This window comes from Staurois parvus, unplaced genomic scaffold (genome assembly GCF_062004578.1).
Source record: "Staurois parvus isolate SC_StPar_1 unplaced genomic scaffold, SC_StPar_1.0 ptg001268l, whole genome shotgun sequence".
NCBI lineage: Eukaryota > Metazoa > Chordata > Amphibia > Anura > Ranidae > Staurois > Staurois parvus.
In genome coordinates this window covers 118,654-134,485 of record NW_028319064.1, presented here as the reverse complement: position 1 = coordinate 134,485, position 15,832 = coordinate 118,654, and the positions used below count along the sequence as shown (strand labels likewise).

Here is a 15,832-nt window from a genome sequence, read left to right as displayed (position 1 = left end):
AAGCGGCCCTTACAGTCTATGTAACTCAAACGCAGTCCAGACAGAGGTCAGGGGTTCTGCATCCTCCTAGAGCAGAAAGAAAACTTCTCCTACAAGCTTTAACCAGTGCTCTGCTGGACACTGACAGAAGTCACAAGACTGCTCTATACTGCTGATGCGAAAAGGGATGTAGCAGTTTATATTTACTAAAATAATGTCATTTCCATGTTCTGTGTACTGTGGAAGACCGGATATAGTGAATGCGGGGTCCGGGGACAGCGGGTATGGTGAATGCGGGGTCCGGGGACAGCGGGTATGGTGAATGCGGGGTCCGGGGAGAGCGGGTATGGTGAATGCGGGGTCCGGGGAGAGAGGGTATGGTGGAGGCGGCGTCCGGGGAGAGCGGATATGGTGGAGGCGGCGTCCGGGGAGAGCGGATATGGTGGAGGCGGCGTCCGGGGAGAGCGGATATGGTGGAGGCGGCGTCCGGGGAGAGCGGATATGGTGGAGGCGGCGTCCGGGGAGAGCGGATATGGTGGAGGCGGCGTCCGGGGAGAGCGGATATGGTGGAGGCGGCGTCCGGGGAGAGCGGATATAGGGAGTGCGGGGTCCGGGAGGAACTGATATAGTGAATGCGGGGTCCGGGGAGAGCGGATATAGTGAATGCGGGGTCCGGGGAGAGCGGATATAGTGAATGCGGGGTCCGGGGAGAGCGGATATAGTGGGGGCGGGGTCCGGGAGGAACTGATACGGTGAAGGCGCGGTCCGGGGAGAGCGGATACGGTGAAGGCGCGGTCCGGGGAGAGCGGATACGGTGAAGGCGGGGTCCGGGGAGAGCGGATACGGTGCAGGCGGGGTCCGGGGAGAGCGGATACGGTGCAGGCGGGGTCCGGGAGGAACTGATATGGTGAATCTGGGGTCCGGGGAGAGTGGATATGGTGAAGTCGGGGGAGAGCGGATACGGTGAAGGCGGGGTCCGGGGAGAGCGGATACGGTGAAGGCGGGGTCCGGGGAGAATGGATTTGGTGAAGGCGGGGTCCGGGGAGAGCGGATACGGTGAAGGTGGGGTCCGGGGAGAGTGGATTTGGTGAAGGCCGGTTCTGGGATTTAGTAACACTTTCATCCCCAAACACGGAAAGGATTCTTCACAGTGAGAGCTGTGAGAATGTGGAATAGACTCCCTCCAGAGTTGGTTGTGGCCAGCTCAGTGGATTGCTGTAGGAAAGTCCTGGATTCTTTCTTGGATACACAGAATATAACTGGATATAACATTTATAGGGAAAGGTGATCCAGGGAATATCCAATTGCCTCTCGGGGGATCTGGGAGGAATTTCTTTCCCCGCAGGAGCAAATTGGATCATGATTGCTGGTTTTTTTGCCTTCCTCTGGATCAACTGTGAGTGTAGGATTATAACTTTTTTTTTTTTAGTGGTTGAACTGGATGGACTTTTGTCATTTTTCAGCCAGACTATGTGCAGATGAACTCCTCATAGATGTTTATCGCTCCTGTCTGCAAAGAAAACGCTCGACGTGGTACCGCGTTTTACCTGCATTTAGCGCTTACACATTCATTCTTTTGATTGGAAACAATATTTTAAACTGACATGAATAAACGCCCAAGCGCTAAATGAGGCCAACGTTTACACTTTTTTTTTTTTTTTGCAGCGTTTAGCTTTTCTTGGCCAGTGTTCTTCTCCTGATTGCGATTTCTCCGCGCTCAGGAGAGGAACGTTCAGCTGCCCCTAATCTCTGGTAACGCCTCTATGTACTCGGACACACAGGCATTTTTTGGGTTGAGTTCAGGGGCTTTGGGGAAAAAACGCCGAAAGGTCCTAATCTCCCGTCTAGGAGCAGCCGGGTATGTGAGGCCTTCTGGTTGGAGCGTCTGTTGGGTCTCATGGAGGGAATCCTTGCAGTGGGGGAGCCGCCTCATCACGGCGTGTTTTCTTTCATCTGATTACACCTCCAAGTCTAAAACGTTTCCAGCGCTTCCTTCAGTATGTTGTTCTGGAGTATATTCACCAGTGCTGTACTGGAGGAGGGGAGATCAGACATTCACATACAGGGGATGCTGTACTGGAGGAATGGAGATTGGATATTCACATACAGGGGACACTGTCCTGGGGGAGGGGAGATCAGACATTAACCTACAGGGGATCCTGTCCTGGAGAAGGGGGGATTGGAAATTCACATACAGGGGATTCTGGCCTGGAGGAGGGGAGATTGGAAATTCACATAAAGGGGACACTGTCCTGGGGGAGGGGAGATCAGACATTAACCTACAGGGGATCCTGTCCTGGAGGAGGGGAGATCGGACATTCACATACAGGGGATTCTGTCCAGGAGGAGGGGAGATCGGACTATTGCATACAGGGGATTCTGTCCAGGAGGAGGGGAGATCGGACATTCACACACGGGGGATTCTGTCCAGGGAGAGGGGAGATCGGACATTCACACACGGGGGATTCTGTCCAGGGAGAGGGGAGATCGGACATTCACACACAGGGGATCCTGTCCTGGAGGAGGGGAGATCGGACATTCACACACAGGGGATCCTGTCCTTGAGGAGGGGAGATCGGACATTCACATACAGGGGATCCTGTCCTGGAGGAGGGGAGATCGGACATTTACATACAGGGGACGCTGTCCTGGAGGAGGGGAGATCGCACAGTCACATACAGGGGACGCTGTCCTGGAGGAGGGGAGATCGGACATTCACATACAGGGGATCCTGTCCAGGAAGAGGGGAGATCGGACATTCACACACAGGGGACTCTGTCCTGGAGGAGGGGAGATCAGACATTCACATGCAGGGGATCCTGTCCTGGAGGAGGGGAGTTTAAGGGGACAATGTTGTAGTTTGGAAGAAGTTTTGTAACAAAGCATTCTTTACATGACACACCCTTCACCATACCCCGCCCACAAGGAGGGGGAGTTTCTTTCCACCCCTCCCCAGGAAGTCATTGGTACAGTCCGCCCCTCTACAGCCGTACTGTGCAGTGAAGGGAGCGCCGCTCGGACGGAACCAATAATGCCGATGTGCGGGGGTCTCGGGGGGGTGAAATCTGCCACCCCGGAGGTGCAGGAGATCTGTGATCAGGTGAGTGAGGTGGCAGGGGGCGCTGTGCGACCATTCCCCGGGGAGGGGGAGAGGATAGACCCGGGGGAAACGGGGGGGTAGCTGGGCGGGTCACGTGACGGGCTGATGAGATACATTGTTTCTATTAGAGGCGGGATACAATGTATTTGAGGGGGGGCGGAGCTGAGTGTGGAGTGTCAGCTCTTCTGCCGGCTGTGTCCTCTTTATGCTGCTGAGACTTGTAGTCCCGCCCTAGATGGGGGACACCTGAGGAACTACAAGTCCCAGCACAGCCAGGAGGACCCTGCAGAGATACTGGGAGGACTGGACATCCGGGGATTCATCATATATATTGGTGATCGGTGTAGTCCCCTCTATATTGGTGATCGGTGTACCCCCCCTCCCCCCCTCTATATTGGTGATCGGTGTACCCCCCCCTCCCCCCCTCTATATTGGTGATCAGTGTAGTCCCCCCTATATTGGTGATCGGTGTAGTCCCCCCTATATTGGTGATCGGTGTAGTCCCCCCTATATTGGTGATCGGTGTACCCCCCCCTATATTGGTGATCAGTGTAGTCCCCCCCTATATTGGTGATCGGTGTACCCCCCCCTATATTGGTGATGGGTGTAGCCCCCCCTATATTGGTGATCGGTGTAGCCCCCTCTATATTGGTGATCGGTGTAGCCCCCCCTATATTGGTGATCGGTGTAGCCCCCCCTATATTGGTGATCGGTGTAGCCCCCTCTATATTGGTGATCGGTGTAGTCCCCTCTATATTGGTGATCGGTGTAGTCCCCTGTATATTGGTGATCAGTGTAGTCCCCCCCCCCCATATTGGTGATCAGTGTAGTCCCCCCCCCTATATTGGTGATCGGTGTAGTCCCCCCTATATTGGTGATCGGTGTAGTCCCCTCTATATTGGTGATCGGTGTAGTCCCGTCTATATTGGTGATCGGTGTAGTCCCCCCTATATTGGTGATGGGTGTAGCCCCCCCTATATTGGTGATCGGTGTAGTCCCCTCTATATTGGTGATCGGTGTAGCCCCCCCTATATTGGTGATCGGTGTAGTCCCCTCTATATTGGTGATCGGTGTAGTCCCCCCTATATTGGTGATCGGTGTAGCCCCCCCCTATATTGGTGATCGGTGTAGCCCCCCCTATATTGGTGATCGGTGTAGCCCCCTCTATATTGGTGATCAATGTAGCCCCCCCTATATTGGTGATCGGTGTAGCCCCCTCTATATTGGTGATCGGTGTAGCCCCCCCTATATTGGTGATCGGTGTAGTCCCCTCTATATTGGTGATCGGTGTAGCCCCCTCTATATTGGTGATCGGTGTAGCTCCCTCTATATTAGTGATCGGTGTAGTCCCCTCTATATTGGTGATCGGTGTAGTCCCCCCTATATTGGTGATCGGTGTAGTTCCCTCTATATTGGTGATCGGTGTAGTCCCCCCTATATTGGTGATCGGTGTAGTTCCCTCTATATTGGCGATCGGTGTAGTTCCCTCTATATTGGCGATCGGTGTAGTCCCCTCTATATTGGCGATCGGTGTAGTCCCCTCTATATTGGCGATCGGTGTAGTTCCCTCTATATTGGCGATCGGTGTAGTTCCCTCTATATTGGCGATCGGTGTAGTTCCCTCTATATTGGCGATCGGTGTAGTCCCCTCTATATTGGCGATCGGTGTAGTCCCCTCTATATTGGCGATCTGTTTAGTCCCCTCTATATTGGTGATCTGTTTAGTCCCCCCTATATTGGTGATTGGTGTAGTCCCCCCTATATTGGTGATCGGTGTAGTCCCCCCTATATTGGTGATCGGTGTAGTCCCCCCTATATTGGTGATGGGTGTAGTCCCCCCTATATTGGTGATCAGTGTAGTCCCCCCTATATTGGTGATCAGTGTAGTCCCCCCTATACTGGTGATCAGTGTAGTCCCCCCCCCCTATATTGGTGATCGGTGTAGTCCCCCCCTATATTGGTGATCGGTGTAGTCCCCCCCTATATTGGTGATCGGTGTAGTCCCCCCCTATATTGGTGATCGGTGTAGTCCCCTCTATATTGGTGATCTGTTTAGTCCCCCCTATATTGGTGATCAGTGTAGTCCCCCCTATATTGGTGATCAGTGTAGTCCCCCCTATATTGGTGATCAGTGTAGTCCCCCCCCCCCCCTATATTGGTGATCAGTGTAGTTCCCCCCCCCCTATATTGGTGATCGGTGTAGTCCCCCCTATATTGGTGATCGGTGTCGTCCCCTCTATATTGGTGATCAGTGTAGTTCCCCCCCCCCCCCTATATTGGTGATCGGTGTAGTCCCCTCTATATTGGTGATCAGTGTAGTCCCCCCTATATTGGTGATCGGTGTCGTCCCCTCTATATTGGTGATCAGTGTCGTTCCCTCTATATTGGTGATCAGTGTAGTCCCCCCTATATTGGTGATCAGTGTAGTCCCCCCCCCCCTCTATATTGGTGATCAGTGTAGTTCCCTCTATATTGGTGATTAGTGTAGTCCCCTCCCCCTATATTGGTGATCGGTGTAGTCCCCCCTATATTGGTGATCAGTGGGATTGTGGAAACACATGATCAGTCTCATAGGAAATCGCTGTGTTTTACTCTCTCCTTCTTTTTGCTTGAGAAGATATCTGTTAAAAAACATAAAAGATGAAATCGTTCGGTTGGGGCCGGGTCTAGGTTGGTGTATGGGGTGTGTTATGGAAAATAAATAAAAAATGCTGAACTTTTGGTCCGGTGAAAGTGAACGTACTTTACTTCAGTACGAATGTTGGGAAATGTGAATGTTCGATTTTCTCTCCAATACACCCCAGGAGTTAGGAGACCACATTGGGGCACTCATCAGTGTCTCTTCTCTTCCAGTTCAAAGCGGAGGTGGAGCAGAGATCCGGGATGAATTTCAGCACTTTTGAGGCCGTGGAATACAAGACTCAGCTTGTTGCCGGAACAAATTACTTCATCAAGGTAATGCAGCTCACCGAACCTGTGGGCGCACATGTTGTCACCAAAGATACACCCCGTACACGAAGTGAGGGGCATGGTAATTGGACATTGTCCATCAACCTGCGAGGGGTGGGGACTGTGACTGTCTCCTCCTGCACAGGGAGACATAGTGGATTTATGCACTGGACACAGTACAGCCTGGCGGTCTCAACGCCTAAAAACATTGATTCCAGTCTCTGTGTGCATGGACACCTAGGATAGCATGCTGGGGGGTTTAATGGCTGTAGAAAAAAAACGTCAAAAGCCAAAAACAGCCGCTGTAAAAATGTCCCATGTGCATGAGGACTTACATGTGGTTCTTTCTGTAAGCTTTCTTCTCTTCTTTTTCTCTTTTCTAAGCCCCCGCCCTCCGGTTTTCCACTCTTTTTTGTCTTCTTTTTTTTCATTCATCTTCTTCTTTTTGGCCTTTTCCATGTTTTCTTTCCTATTCTCCCTCCCCTCCCCCCCCCCCCCCCCCCAGGTTTCCTATTCTTCCTCCCCTCTTCTTATTTTTTATATTTAACTTTCTATTTTTTTTCCAGTTTTTCTAATTTGTAACTTTTATTTCTAAAAATAATTTTGTTCCCATTTTTCTGTTTTTCATTGCTCTCATTTTTGTCCTTTTTTTTTTTTTTTTTTAGTTGTTTCTGTATTTATTTTTCCGGTTACTATTTTTTGCCTTTTTCTCTTCTTTTTGTATTATTGTTTTTTACCCTTTTATTTGCATTTTTTCCTTCCTTTTTCTTCAATGGTTTTGCCTTTCATCTTCTTTTGCCTTCCTGTTTTCCTTGTTCTTTTCTCCCCCTTCCTTCCCTTTTAATTTTTTTTTCTTTTTTCAGACTCCCCCCATGACTACACCCGCTCCCGCACCTTTTCTCACTCTCTTTCTTTTCTCCTATTCATTAAACTTTATGAGGTTCTGCCGCCTCCCCCCAGTCCTCGTATCCTGTGGCCCGTCTTGCTGTCTTCATCTGGCAGCCGCTCTGGCATCAGATGTGGATACGGTGACGATGGGTAGCCCACTGGCCATGCACACTGGCCGGTTTTCCACTCTTTTTTTCCTTTTAGTCTTCTTTTTTTTTTTTTCTCGTTCATCTTCTTTTTTGGCCTTTTCCTTGTTTTCTTTCCCGTTCTCCTTCCCCTTCACCCGGGGTTTCCTATTCTTCCCCTCCCCCCTTCTTATTATTTTTTTATCTTTTACTTTAACTTTCTATTTTATTTAAATTTTTTTTCAATTTTTATAATTTGTATCTTTTATTTCTAAAAATAATTTTGTTCCCATTTTTTTGTTTTTCATTTTCTCACCTTTTTCATTTCTCAAATTTTTGTCCTTTTTTATGGTTGTTTCTGTAGTTATTTTTTCGGTTACTATTTTTGCCTTTTTCTTTTCTTTTTGTATTATTATCTTTTTTTTGCCCTTTTATCTGCATTTTTTCCATCCTTTTTCTTCAGTGGTTTTGCCTTTCATCTTCTCCTTTTTCTTCCTGTTTTCCTTGTGCTCTTTTCTCCCTCTTCCTTCTTTTCCTCTTAATTTTTTTTTCTTTTTTTCAGACTTCCCCCCCCTTTCCCATGACTGCTCCCGCGCCTTCTCTCGCTCTTTCTTTTCTCCTATTCACTATATGAGGTTTTGCCGCCTCCCCCAGTCCTCGTGTCCCTTGGCTCGTCTTGCGGTGTTCATCTGGCGGTCGCTCCAGCGTCAGATGTGGCTACGGTGACCCCGGGCGGCCCACTGAAGCAAACCGTGTACACTGCCCGGTTTTCCACTCTTTTTTTTTTTTTTCCTTTTTGTCTTCTTTTTGGCCTTTTCCTTGTTTTTTTTCCTGTTCTCTCTCCCGCCTGGGTTTCCTATTCTTCCCTTCCCCTCCTTCTTATTATATTTTATCTTTTACTTTTAACTTTCTATTTTATTTTTTTTTTTTTTTTTCAGTTTTTCTAATTAGTATCTTTTATTTCTAAAAATAATTTTGTTCCCATTTTTTTGTTTTCTTACCTTTTTTCATTTCTCTAATTTTTATCCTTTTTTTAGTTGTTTTATTTTTCTGGTTATTATTTTTTTGGCCTTTCTCTTTTCTTTTTGTATTATTATCTTTTTTTTTTCCCTTTTATTTACATTTTTTCCTTCCTTTTCCTTCCATGGTTTTTCTTTTCATCTTCTCCTTTTTTCCTTCCTGTCTTCTTTGTGTTTTTTTACTTTTAACTTTCTATTTTTTTTTTTTTTTCAGTTTTTCTAATTTGTATCTTTTATTTCTAAAATTAATGTTATTCCCATTTTTCTGTTTTTCATTTCTCTCATTTTCATTTTTTTTAGTTATTTCTGTATTTTTCCGCCGGTTACTATTTCTTTTTGCCTTTTTCTTTTCTTTTTGTATTATTGTCTTTTTTTTATCCTTTTATTTGCATTTTTTCCTTCCTTTTTCTTCATTGGTTTTGCCTTTCATCTTCTCCTTTTTCCTTCCTATCTTCATTGTGTTCTTTTCTCCCTCTTCCTTCCTTTTCTTTTATCCTATTCACTATAGTTTCAGGTTCTGCCGCCTCCCCCCCAGTCCTCGTGTCCCGAGGATCTGCCGCCTCCCCCCAGTCCTCGTGTCCCGAGGATCTGCCGCCTCCCCCCAGTCCTCGTGTCCCGAGGATCTGCCGCCTCCCCCCAGTCCTCGTGTCCCGAGGATCTGCCGCCTCCCCCCAGTCCTCGTGTCCCGAGGTTCTGCCGCCTCCCCCCAGTCCTCGTGTCCCGAGGTTCTGCCGCCTCCCCCCAGTCCTTGTGTCCCATCTTGCGGTCTTCATCTGGTGGCCGTTCCGGCATCAGATGTGGCTACGGTGACGATGGGTGGCCCTCTGGCCCGAACTGTGCACACTGTCACCTTCTCCTAGCTACTCACCAGCAGGACGTTTACGTATCCCAATGTCAGATGGATGACAGGTCCTCTTTGTCAGATGCATTGACGGTTCTCGTTGTGTTGTCCTCCTCAGACTCACGTCGGAGACGATCAATATATACATCTGCGGGTCTATAAGAAGCTCCCGTGTTACCAGGAGGAGATGAGCCTCACCGCCTTCCAGCTGGGCAAGACCAGACAAGACCACATCGTCCACTTTGAACCCACCAACTGACCAAACGGATCGCTGCTCTCTGCTGCAAAGCAAAATAAAAAAAAAAAAAAAGACTACAAATATGATGACGTGTTGCTTTTATTGTGTTTGCTAAGACGGGTGCATGGAGGGTGCAGGAACAAGGGGCTCATACACTGGGGGGGTCCAGGGTGCTCTGGATGAACCTTCGGCACACAGCATCGAACCCTTTTGGAGCGATCTTTGCATTAAAAACATTGCAGCTCATCTCCAGTCTCTGACCATCTCCTGCAGCACATCTCCAGTCTCTGACCATCTCCTGGAGCACATTCCCAGTCTGACCATCTCCTGGAGCACATCCCCAGTCTGACCATCTCCTGGAGCACATCCCCAGTCTCTGGCCATCCCCAGCAGCATAACTCCAGTCTCTGTCCACCTCTTGCTACACTTTCCCAATGTGACCGTTTTCTGCAGAACATCTCTAGTCTCTGACCATCTCTTGCAGCACATCTCCAGTCTCTGACCATCTCCTGCAGCACATCTCCAGTCTCTGACCATCCCCTGCAGCACATCTCCAGTCTCTAACCATCCCCTGCAGCACATTTCCAGTTTCTGACCATGTATTGCAGCATTTTCAAAGTCTGACCATCCTCTTAAGCACATTCCCAGTCTCTGACCATCCCTTGCAGCACATTTCCAGTCTCTTACCATCTCCTGTAGCATATCCCCAGTCTCTGGTCATACCCAGCAGCACATCTCCAGTCTCTGACCATCCCCTGCAGCACATCTCCAGTCTCTGACCATCTCCTGGAGCACATTCCCAGTCTGACCATCTCCTGGAGCACATCCCCAGTCTCTGGCCATCCCCAGCAGCATATCTCCAGTCTCTGTCCACCTCTTGCTACACTTTCCCAATGTGACCGTTTTCTGCAGAACATCTCTAGTCTCTGGCCATCTCTTGCAGCACATCTCCAGTCTCTGACCATCTCCTGGAGCACATTCCCAGTCTGACCATCTCCTGGAGCACATCCCCAGTCTGACCATCTCCTGGAGCACATCCCCAGTCTCTGGCCATCCCCAGCAGCATAACTCCAGTCTCTGTCCACCTCTTGCTACACTTTCCCAATGTGACCGTTTTCTGCAGAACATCTCTAGTCTCTGACCATCTCTTGCAGCACATCTCCAGTCTCTGACCATCTCCTGCAGCACATCTCCAGTCTCTGACCATCCCCTGCAGCACATCTCCAGTCTCTAACCATCCCCTGCAGCACATTTCCAGTTTCTGACCATGTATTGCAGCATTTTCAAAGTCTGACCATCCTCTTAAGCACATTCCCAGTCTCTGACCATCCCTTGCAGCACATTTCCAGTCTCTTACCATCTCCTGTAGCATATCCCCAGTCTCTGGTCATACCCAGCAGCACATCTCCAGTCTCTGACCATCCCCTGCAGCACATCTCCAGTCTCTGACCATCTCCTGGAGCACATTCCCAGTCTGACCATCTCCTGGAGCACATCCCCAGTCTCTGGCCATCCCCAGCAGCATATCTCCAGTCTCTGTCCACCTCTTGCTACACTTTCCCAATGTGACCGTTTTCTGCAGAACATCTCTAGTCTCTGGCCATCTCTTGCAGCACATCTCCAGTCTCTGACCATCTCCTGCAGCACATCTCCAGTCTCTGACCATCTCCTGCAGCACATCTCCAATCTCTAACCAATTCCTGCAGCACATTTCCAGTTTCTGACCATCTATTGCAGCATTTTCAAAGTCTGACCATCCTCTTAAGCACATTCCCAGTCTCTGACCATCCCCTGCAGCACATTCCCAGTCTCTTACCATCTCCTGTAGCATATCCCCAGTCTCTGGTCATACCCAGCAGCACATCTCTAGTCTCTGACCATCTCTTGCAGCACATTCCCAGTCTCTTGCCATCTCCTGTAGCATATCCCCAGTCTCTAGTCATCCCCAGCAGCACATCTCCAGTCTCTGACCATCGCGTGTGGTACTGCATATGATGAATGTCATACAAAGCCCCCCATATCTGGTCATTTATTAATCACTGCTTTACACAGAACAGCTCACACCAGTCCCTGAAAGATCTCACAGTCTAATGCCTCTACCATATACACCTGGTGCCTTGTCCCCAACATGACTATCCGGTCTTTTTTTGGATTACTGTCAAACCTGTCCTTGTCCTATCACCCGCACTGTGCCTGGCGGGTGTTCTAAAGGGGGAACTACAGGGGAAATCAGAATAATAATCCATAAAAACACCTTTTCCTTGCCCGGCCTGTCAGTTTAGGTGGACGGCCATGTCTTGGTAGGTTGGCAGTTGTGCCGTACTCCCTCCATTTTTGGATGATGGATTGAACACAGAGCTCCGTGAGATGGGCAAAGCTTGGGAGATTTTTCTATAACCTAACCCTGCTTTACACTTCTCCACAACTTTATCCCTGACCTGTCTGTTGTGTTCCTCAGCCTTCATGATGCTGTTTGTTCACTAATGTTCTCTAACAAACCTCTGAGGACTTCACAGAACAGCTGGATTTATACTGAGATCACATGACACACAGGGGGACTCTATGTACTAATTAACTCAAGGCAATTTGTTCCACTAGATTATAGTTAGGGGTATCAGAGTAAAGGGGGCTGAATACAAATGTACTGCACAATTTTCGGATATTTATTTGTAACAAATGTTGAAAACCATTTATTATTTTCCCTCCACTTCACAATTATGTGCCACTTTGTGCCAGTCTATCACAGGGGCACTGAATTAAAATTCACGGGGGGTAGGTCATGTTCGTGCTATGACTCGGTGTAACGGACCGCCTGACAGCACCTCTATCAGTCCCCTGATAGCGCCTCCCCAGAGTGCGGAGTCTAAGTGCCGGAGCACTTGTTCACCAGGGCCCCTGATGGTGGGGATGGACTTGGAGCGCTCCGGGACCAGGTCGCAGCTGCTAGGTACCTCTACCAGAGGTAGAGGAGTCTGCCAAGGACTCCAGCGGGTTAAGAGTCTGATGTGAGGGAGCCCAGGGATCCCTGAGGGATGGATGGACGGATGAGCAAAGTCAGAGTCAAACAAGCCGGGTCGGTAACTAGCGGGTCGGTGAGGTACAAGACGATAGGCAAAGGATAGTCGGGTCACACGCAGGGTCAATACCAAAAGATCAGATCTATAAGGGAACATCCAGGAGCAGAGTCAGGCAAGCCAAGGGGTCAGGACAGGAGAAGGCAACAAGGTCAGACAATCCAGATCAGAGTACTCACTACACAGGCAACAGGATACAAAAGACCATTCGGCAACAAGCGTCTGTGCAGGGCTGGTTTAAGTAGCCCGCTCTGCACCTGACAGTCGCCGCCTAGGTCCCAGTGCCTGCCTAGTACTGTCAAAACGACGGGTGCGCCTGGGTCATAGTGCCCTGCTACCTGCACGTCTTGACAGACGCCTACGCATGTGTAGACCCATGCGTCGCGATGGTCCCTGACATTGCCCCCCCCCATGGGCATCCTCCGGGTGCCCAACTGATCTCTCCACTGCGGGTGACCACGCACAAACTCCCGCATAAGTCTGGGGGCATGAACATTTTGAGCAGGTTCCCAAGAATTGTCCTCAGGACCGTAACCTTTCCACTTAATCAAAACCTGGGTCTGGCCCCCCCTCCTACAACAGTTCAGAATTGCTTCCACCTCAAATTCTTCCTGTCCCTCCACTGTAATAGCCTCAGGGGGCCTGGATTCCTGGTCCGGAAGTGGGTCTGCGACCACTGGTTTCAGCAATGAGACATGAAACACCGGATGGATCTTAAAGGTCTCCGGAAGGGCAAGATCATAAGCCACCTCGTTGATCATGCGTTTAACCTGGAAGGGGCCTAAAAATTTTGGTCCTAGCTTTTTTGACGGACAACGTAATTTTAGGTTAGTTGTTGCCAGCCAGACCTTATCTCCTGGCTGCAGCACCAATTCCCCCCTTCGCTTCTTGTCAAACACCTCTTTGTTGTCTTCCTGGGCTTTAGCCATGGCCTCCTGCAACAGTTTGTTGTTATCTGAGAAAAAAATCGATCATGCTTTGGGTAGCTGGAACCGTGCTTTCAACAACCAGATCAGGCATGAATGTGGGGTGGAATCCGTAATTCGCAAAGAATGGCGATTGCCCTGTGGTGGAGTGGTTTGCATTATTGAAAGCAAATTCTGCTAAGGGCAAGAGGGTCAGCCAGTCATTCTGTAAAAACGATGTGTAACACCTCAGGTACTGTTCCATTGTCTGGTTGGTTCTTTCCGTCTGTCCGTTGGTTTGTGGATGAAAGGCGGAGGAAAGTGAGAGCTTAATGCCCAGAGCCTTGCATAAGGCTCTCCAAAACTTAGAGGTAAATTGTACCCCCCGGTCAGACACTACATCTTCTGGAACCCCATGTAATCTGACCACCTCTTTGATGAAAATCCGAGCGGTCTCTTCAGCTGATGGGGTACCTTTCAGGGGTACAAAATGGGCCATCTTTGGCAGACGGTCCACAATAATGAAGATTGCCGTATGGCCCTGGGACGGGGGTAGTTCCACTATAAAAGCCATTGCTATCATCTGCCAGCATCGAGCAGGAATGGGTAGTGGGCGTAGCAGCCCCCAAGCCTTATTTCTGGTTGGTTTATTCCTCTGGCAAATCGCACAAGACTTTACGTAGCGTTTGCAATCCTTGTTCATGTCAGGCCACCAGAAGGTGCGTTTAAGCAGCTCCAGCGTTTTTGCCACTCCAAAGTGCCCAGCCATTGGGTGATCGTGACAGTGCCCTAACACCTGCATCTGCACATCTTCCGGTACCACAATCAATCCCTCCTTTCGTAACAATCCTCCTTCGAGGGAGAGTGGTATTCCTGGTAGAGGGAGGCAAGTCCCAGATGCGTCTTGCAGCTTAGTACGCAGCTCCGTTTGGAGGGCCAAAACGTTTCCTGATGACAGAATGGTATCCGGCCTGAGTTCTTCCTTGGGATCCTCAAACATGCGCGAAAGGGCATTGAAGGGAAATGTATGTCTTTTAGGTCTGTCATTTTATTTATCCCACTCCATTTTGTACTAACATGTTGATTAATTGTTTTGTATTATAACCAGAATGAGTTAATGAAAATATGCTATGTCAGTTATGTATTACAGAACTATACTCACAAAATTCTTCTATCTTTTATCTTATCTTAGCCTTGGTAGAGACGGTAAAAGTATCCAATTATTTCTTTGTATTAACAAGCACCTGTTTCTGTTATGATACAATTAAATGTCAAATACTTCTGTCCCATGGGAAAATAATTGTTGGATACTTGTAACTAATTACAAATGCCTGAGAAAGATCATGTTCACAGCCTTGAAAAGTATCTAGCGAGATTCTGTTGTATGTAGCAGATAAGTTTTTATGTAATATTATAGACATTCCTTATTCTTGGGAAAATTAAATTTTGCTTCTCATCATTATTCAGGATTGACGTAAATGCTTGTATTCTCACTTGCATGCTATATTGTACTATATAAGAGAGCTTTCGTTGTGGAATAAATTAGAAGTTTTTGGTTACTTACAAGACGGTCTCATGTGTGATTACTTGTAACCAATGCTTCTCCAGGCCTGAGGAGACAGAACGAGTGACAGAGAACTTAGACCAGGGGTCTAAGGGTCAATAGAACCAACAGTTTTGGGGGCTCGTCCGGGATATCGGCATCACCCGCTCAGTGACCATCCACTTGTCCGGTAAGTAGAATTATCCATTTAAGCCAATATGTGCTCTGGGAGCAGAACACTCCGGGAGTGTTAGTAAAATTGTCTCCGGGAGACTAAGAAATCTCAGGCAGATTGCCTATAGTCACTCATTCTGTGTCTAAAGTTTATTATTTTCTACATATAGAAGTATAAGATAATTTGTTTTGTATGAGTAGTAAGTCTGGGTGGTAAGTGTACAGACCGAAATCACTGAAGACCTATTGTCAGAAGGTGTAAGACGCACCACCCTCTCAGCTAGACCTTATTGGTTGTTGACCTGAGAAAGGTGAACGCATGGTGACACCAACTGGGAGGTCTATGTAATGACATGTACATTGTATAAATGTGGTTTGCTGATACATTATAAAGGTTATGATAGTAATAGTCACGTTATTGTAGATATTGTAAATAGACCTTCCTTCCCGATAATAAACTTGAGAGATTGATTTCAACTATCACTGTGTGTATGTGTATGTCTGTTGTCTTTTCTGAGATGAAGTCAATCTCCGCGACGTGTCCGTACCTGAAACCGACTATAAAGACTGATAGCCAGGGGCTATGGACAACCTTTCAATTGGAGGTCCCACCGAGATCGGGAGGTCAACCCGTTTGCGGTCACCCGGTAAGATAAACAAAATCTGTCTGTCTGTCCGGCTGTCCGTGGGCTCTGACTTAACTCTCGATCTCTGAACTGTGACAGGAGTATTCTGGGAATACTTCATTGAGTCTCCGGGAGACTCAGATAAGGAAAGGTGATTTATGTAGACGGGGTCTACATTTGAAATATCTAGACGGGGTCTAGGTATAATTACAGAGTCTTAACTAGTCTGTTGAGGGTAACCAACTTTCTTTTCTTTGCTTCTATCATCAAATGCATAGAGTATAAGATAATTTGTTTATGAAAATAAGTGAACCCGGTTGGTAAGTGAACGGGTCAAAGTAATTGAAATAGAGTCAGTATTTAAGTTCTTA

General features: G+C 48.2%; 1 protein-coding gene across 1 annotated transcript; it reads left to right on the top strand.

The window, feature by feature from the left end:
• The first annotated feature begins 2,919 nt into the window (after positions 1-2,919).
• Positions 2,920-9,225, top strand: CSTA (cystatin A). Its single transcript, XM_089660720.1, has 3 exons — positions 2,920-3,079; positions 5,933-6,034; positions 9,020-9,225. Exons 1-3 carry the CDS (start codon positions 3,011-3,013, stop codon positions 9,158-9,160), a joined length of 312 nt encoding a protein of 103 aa, XP_089516846.1. The 5' UTR covers positions 2,920-3,010; the 3' UTR covers positions 9,161-9,225.
• Positions 9,226-15,832: the final 6,607 nt, after the last annotated feature.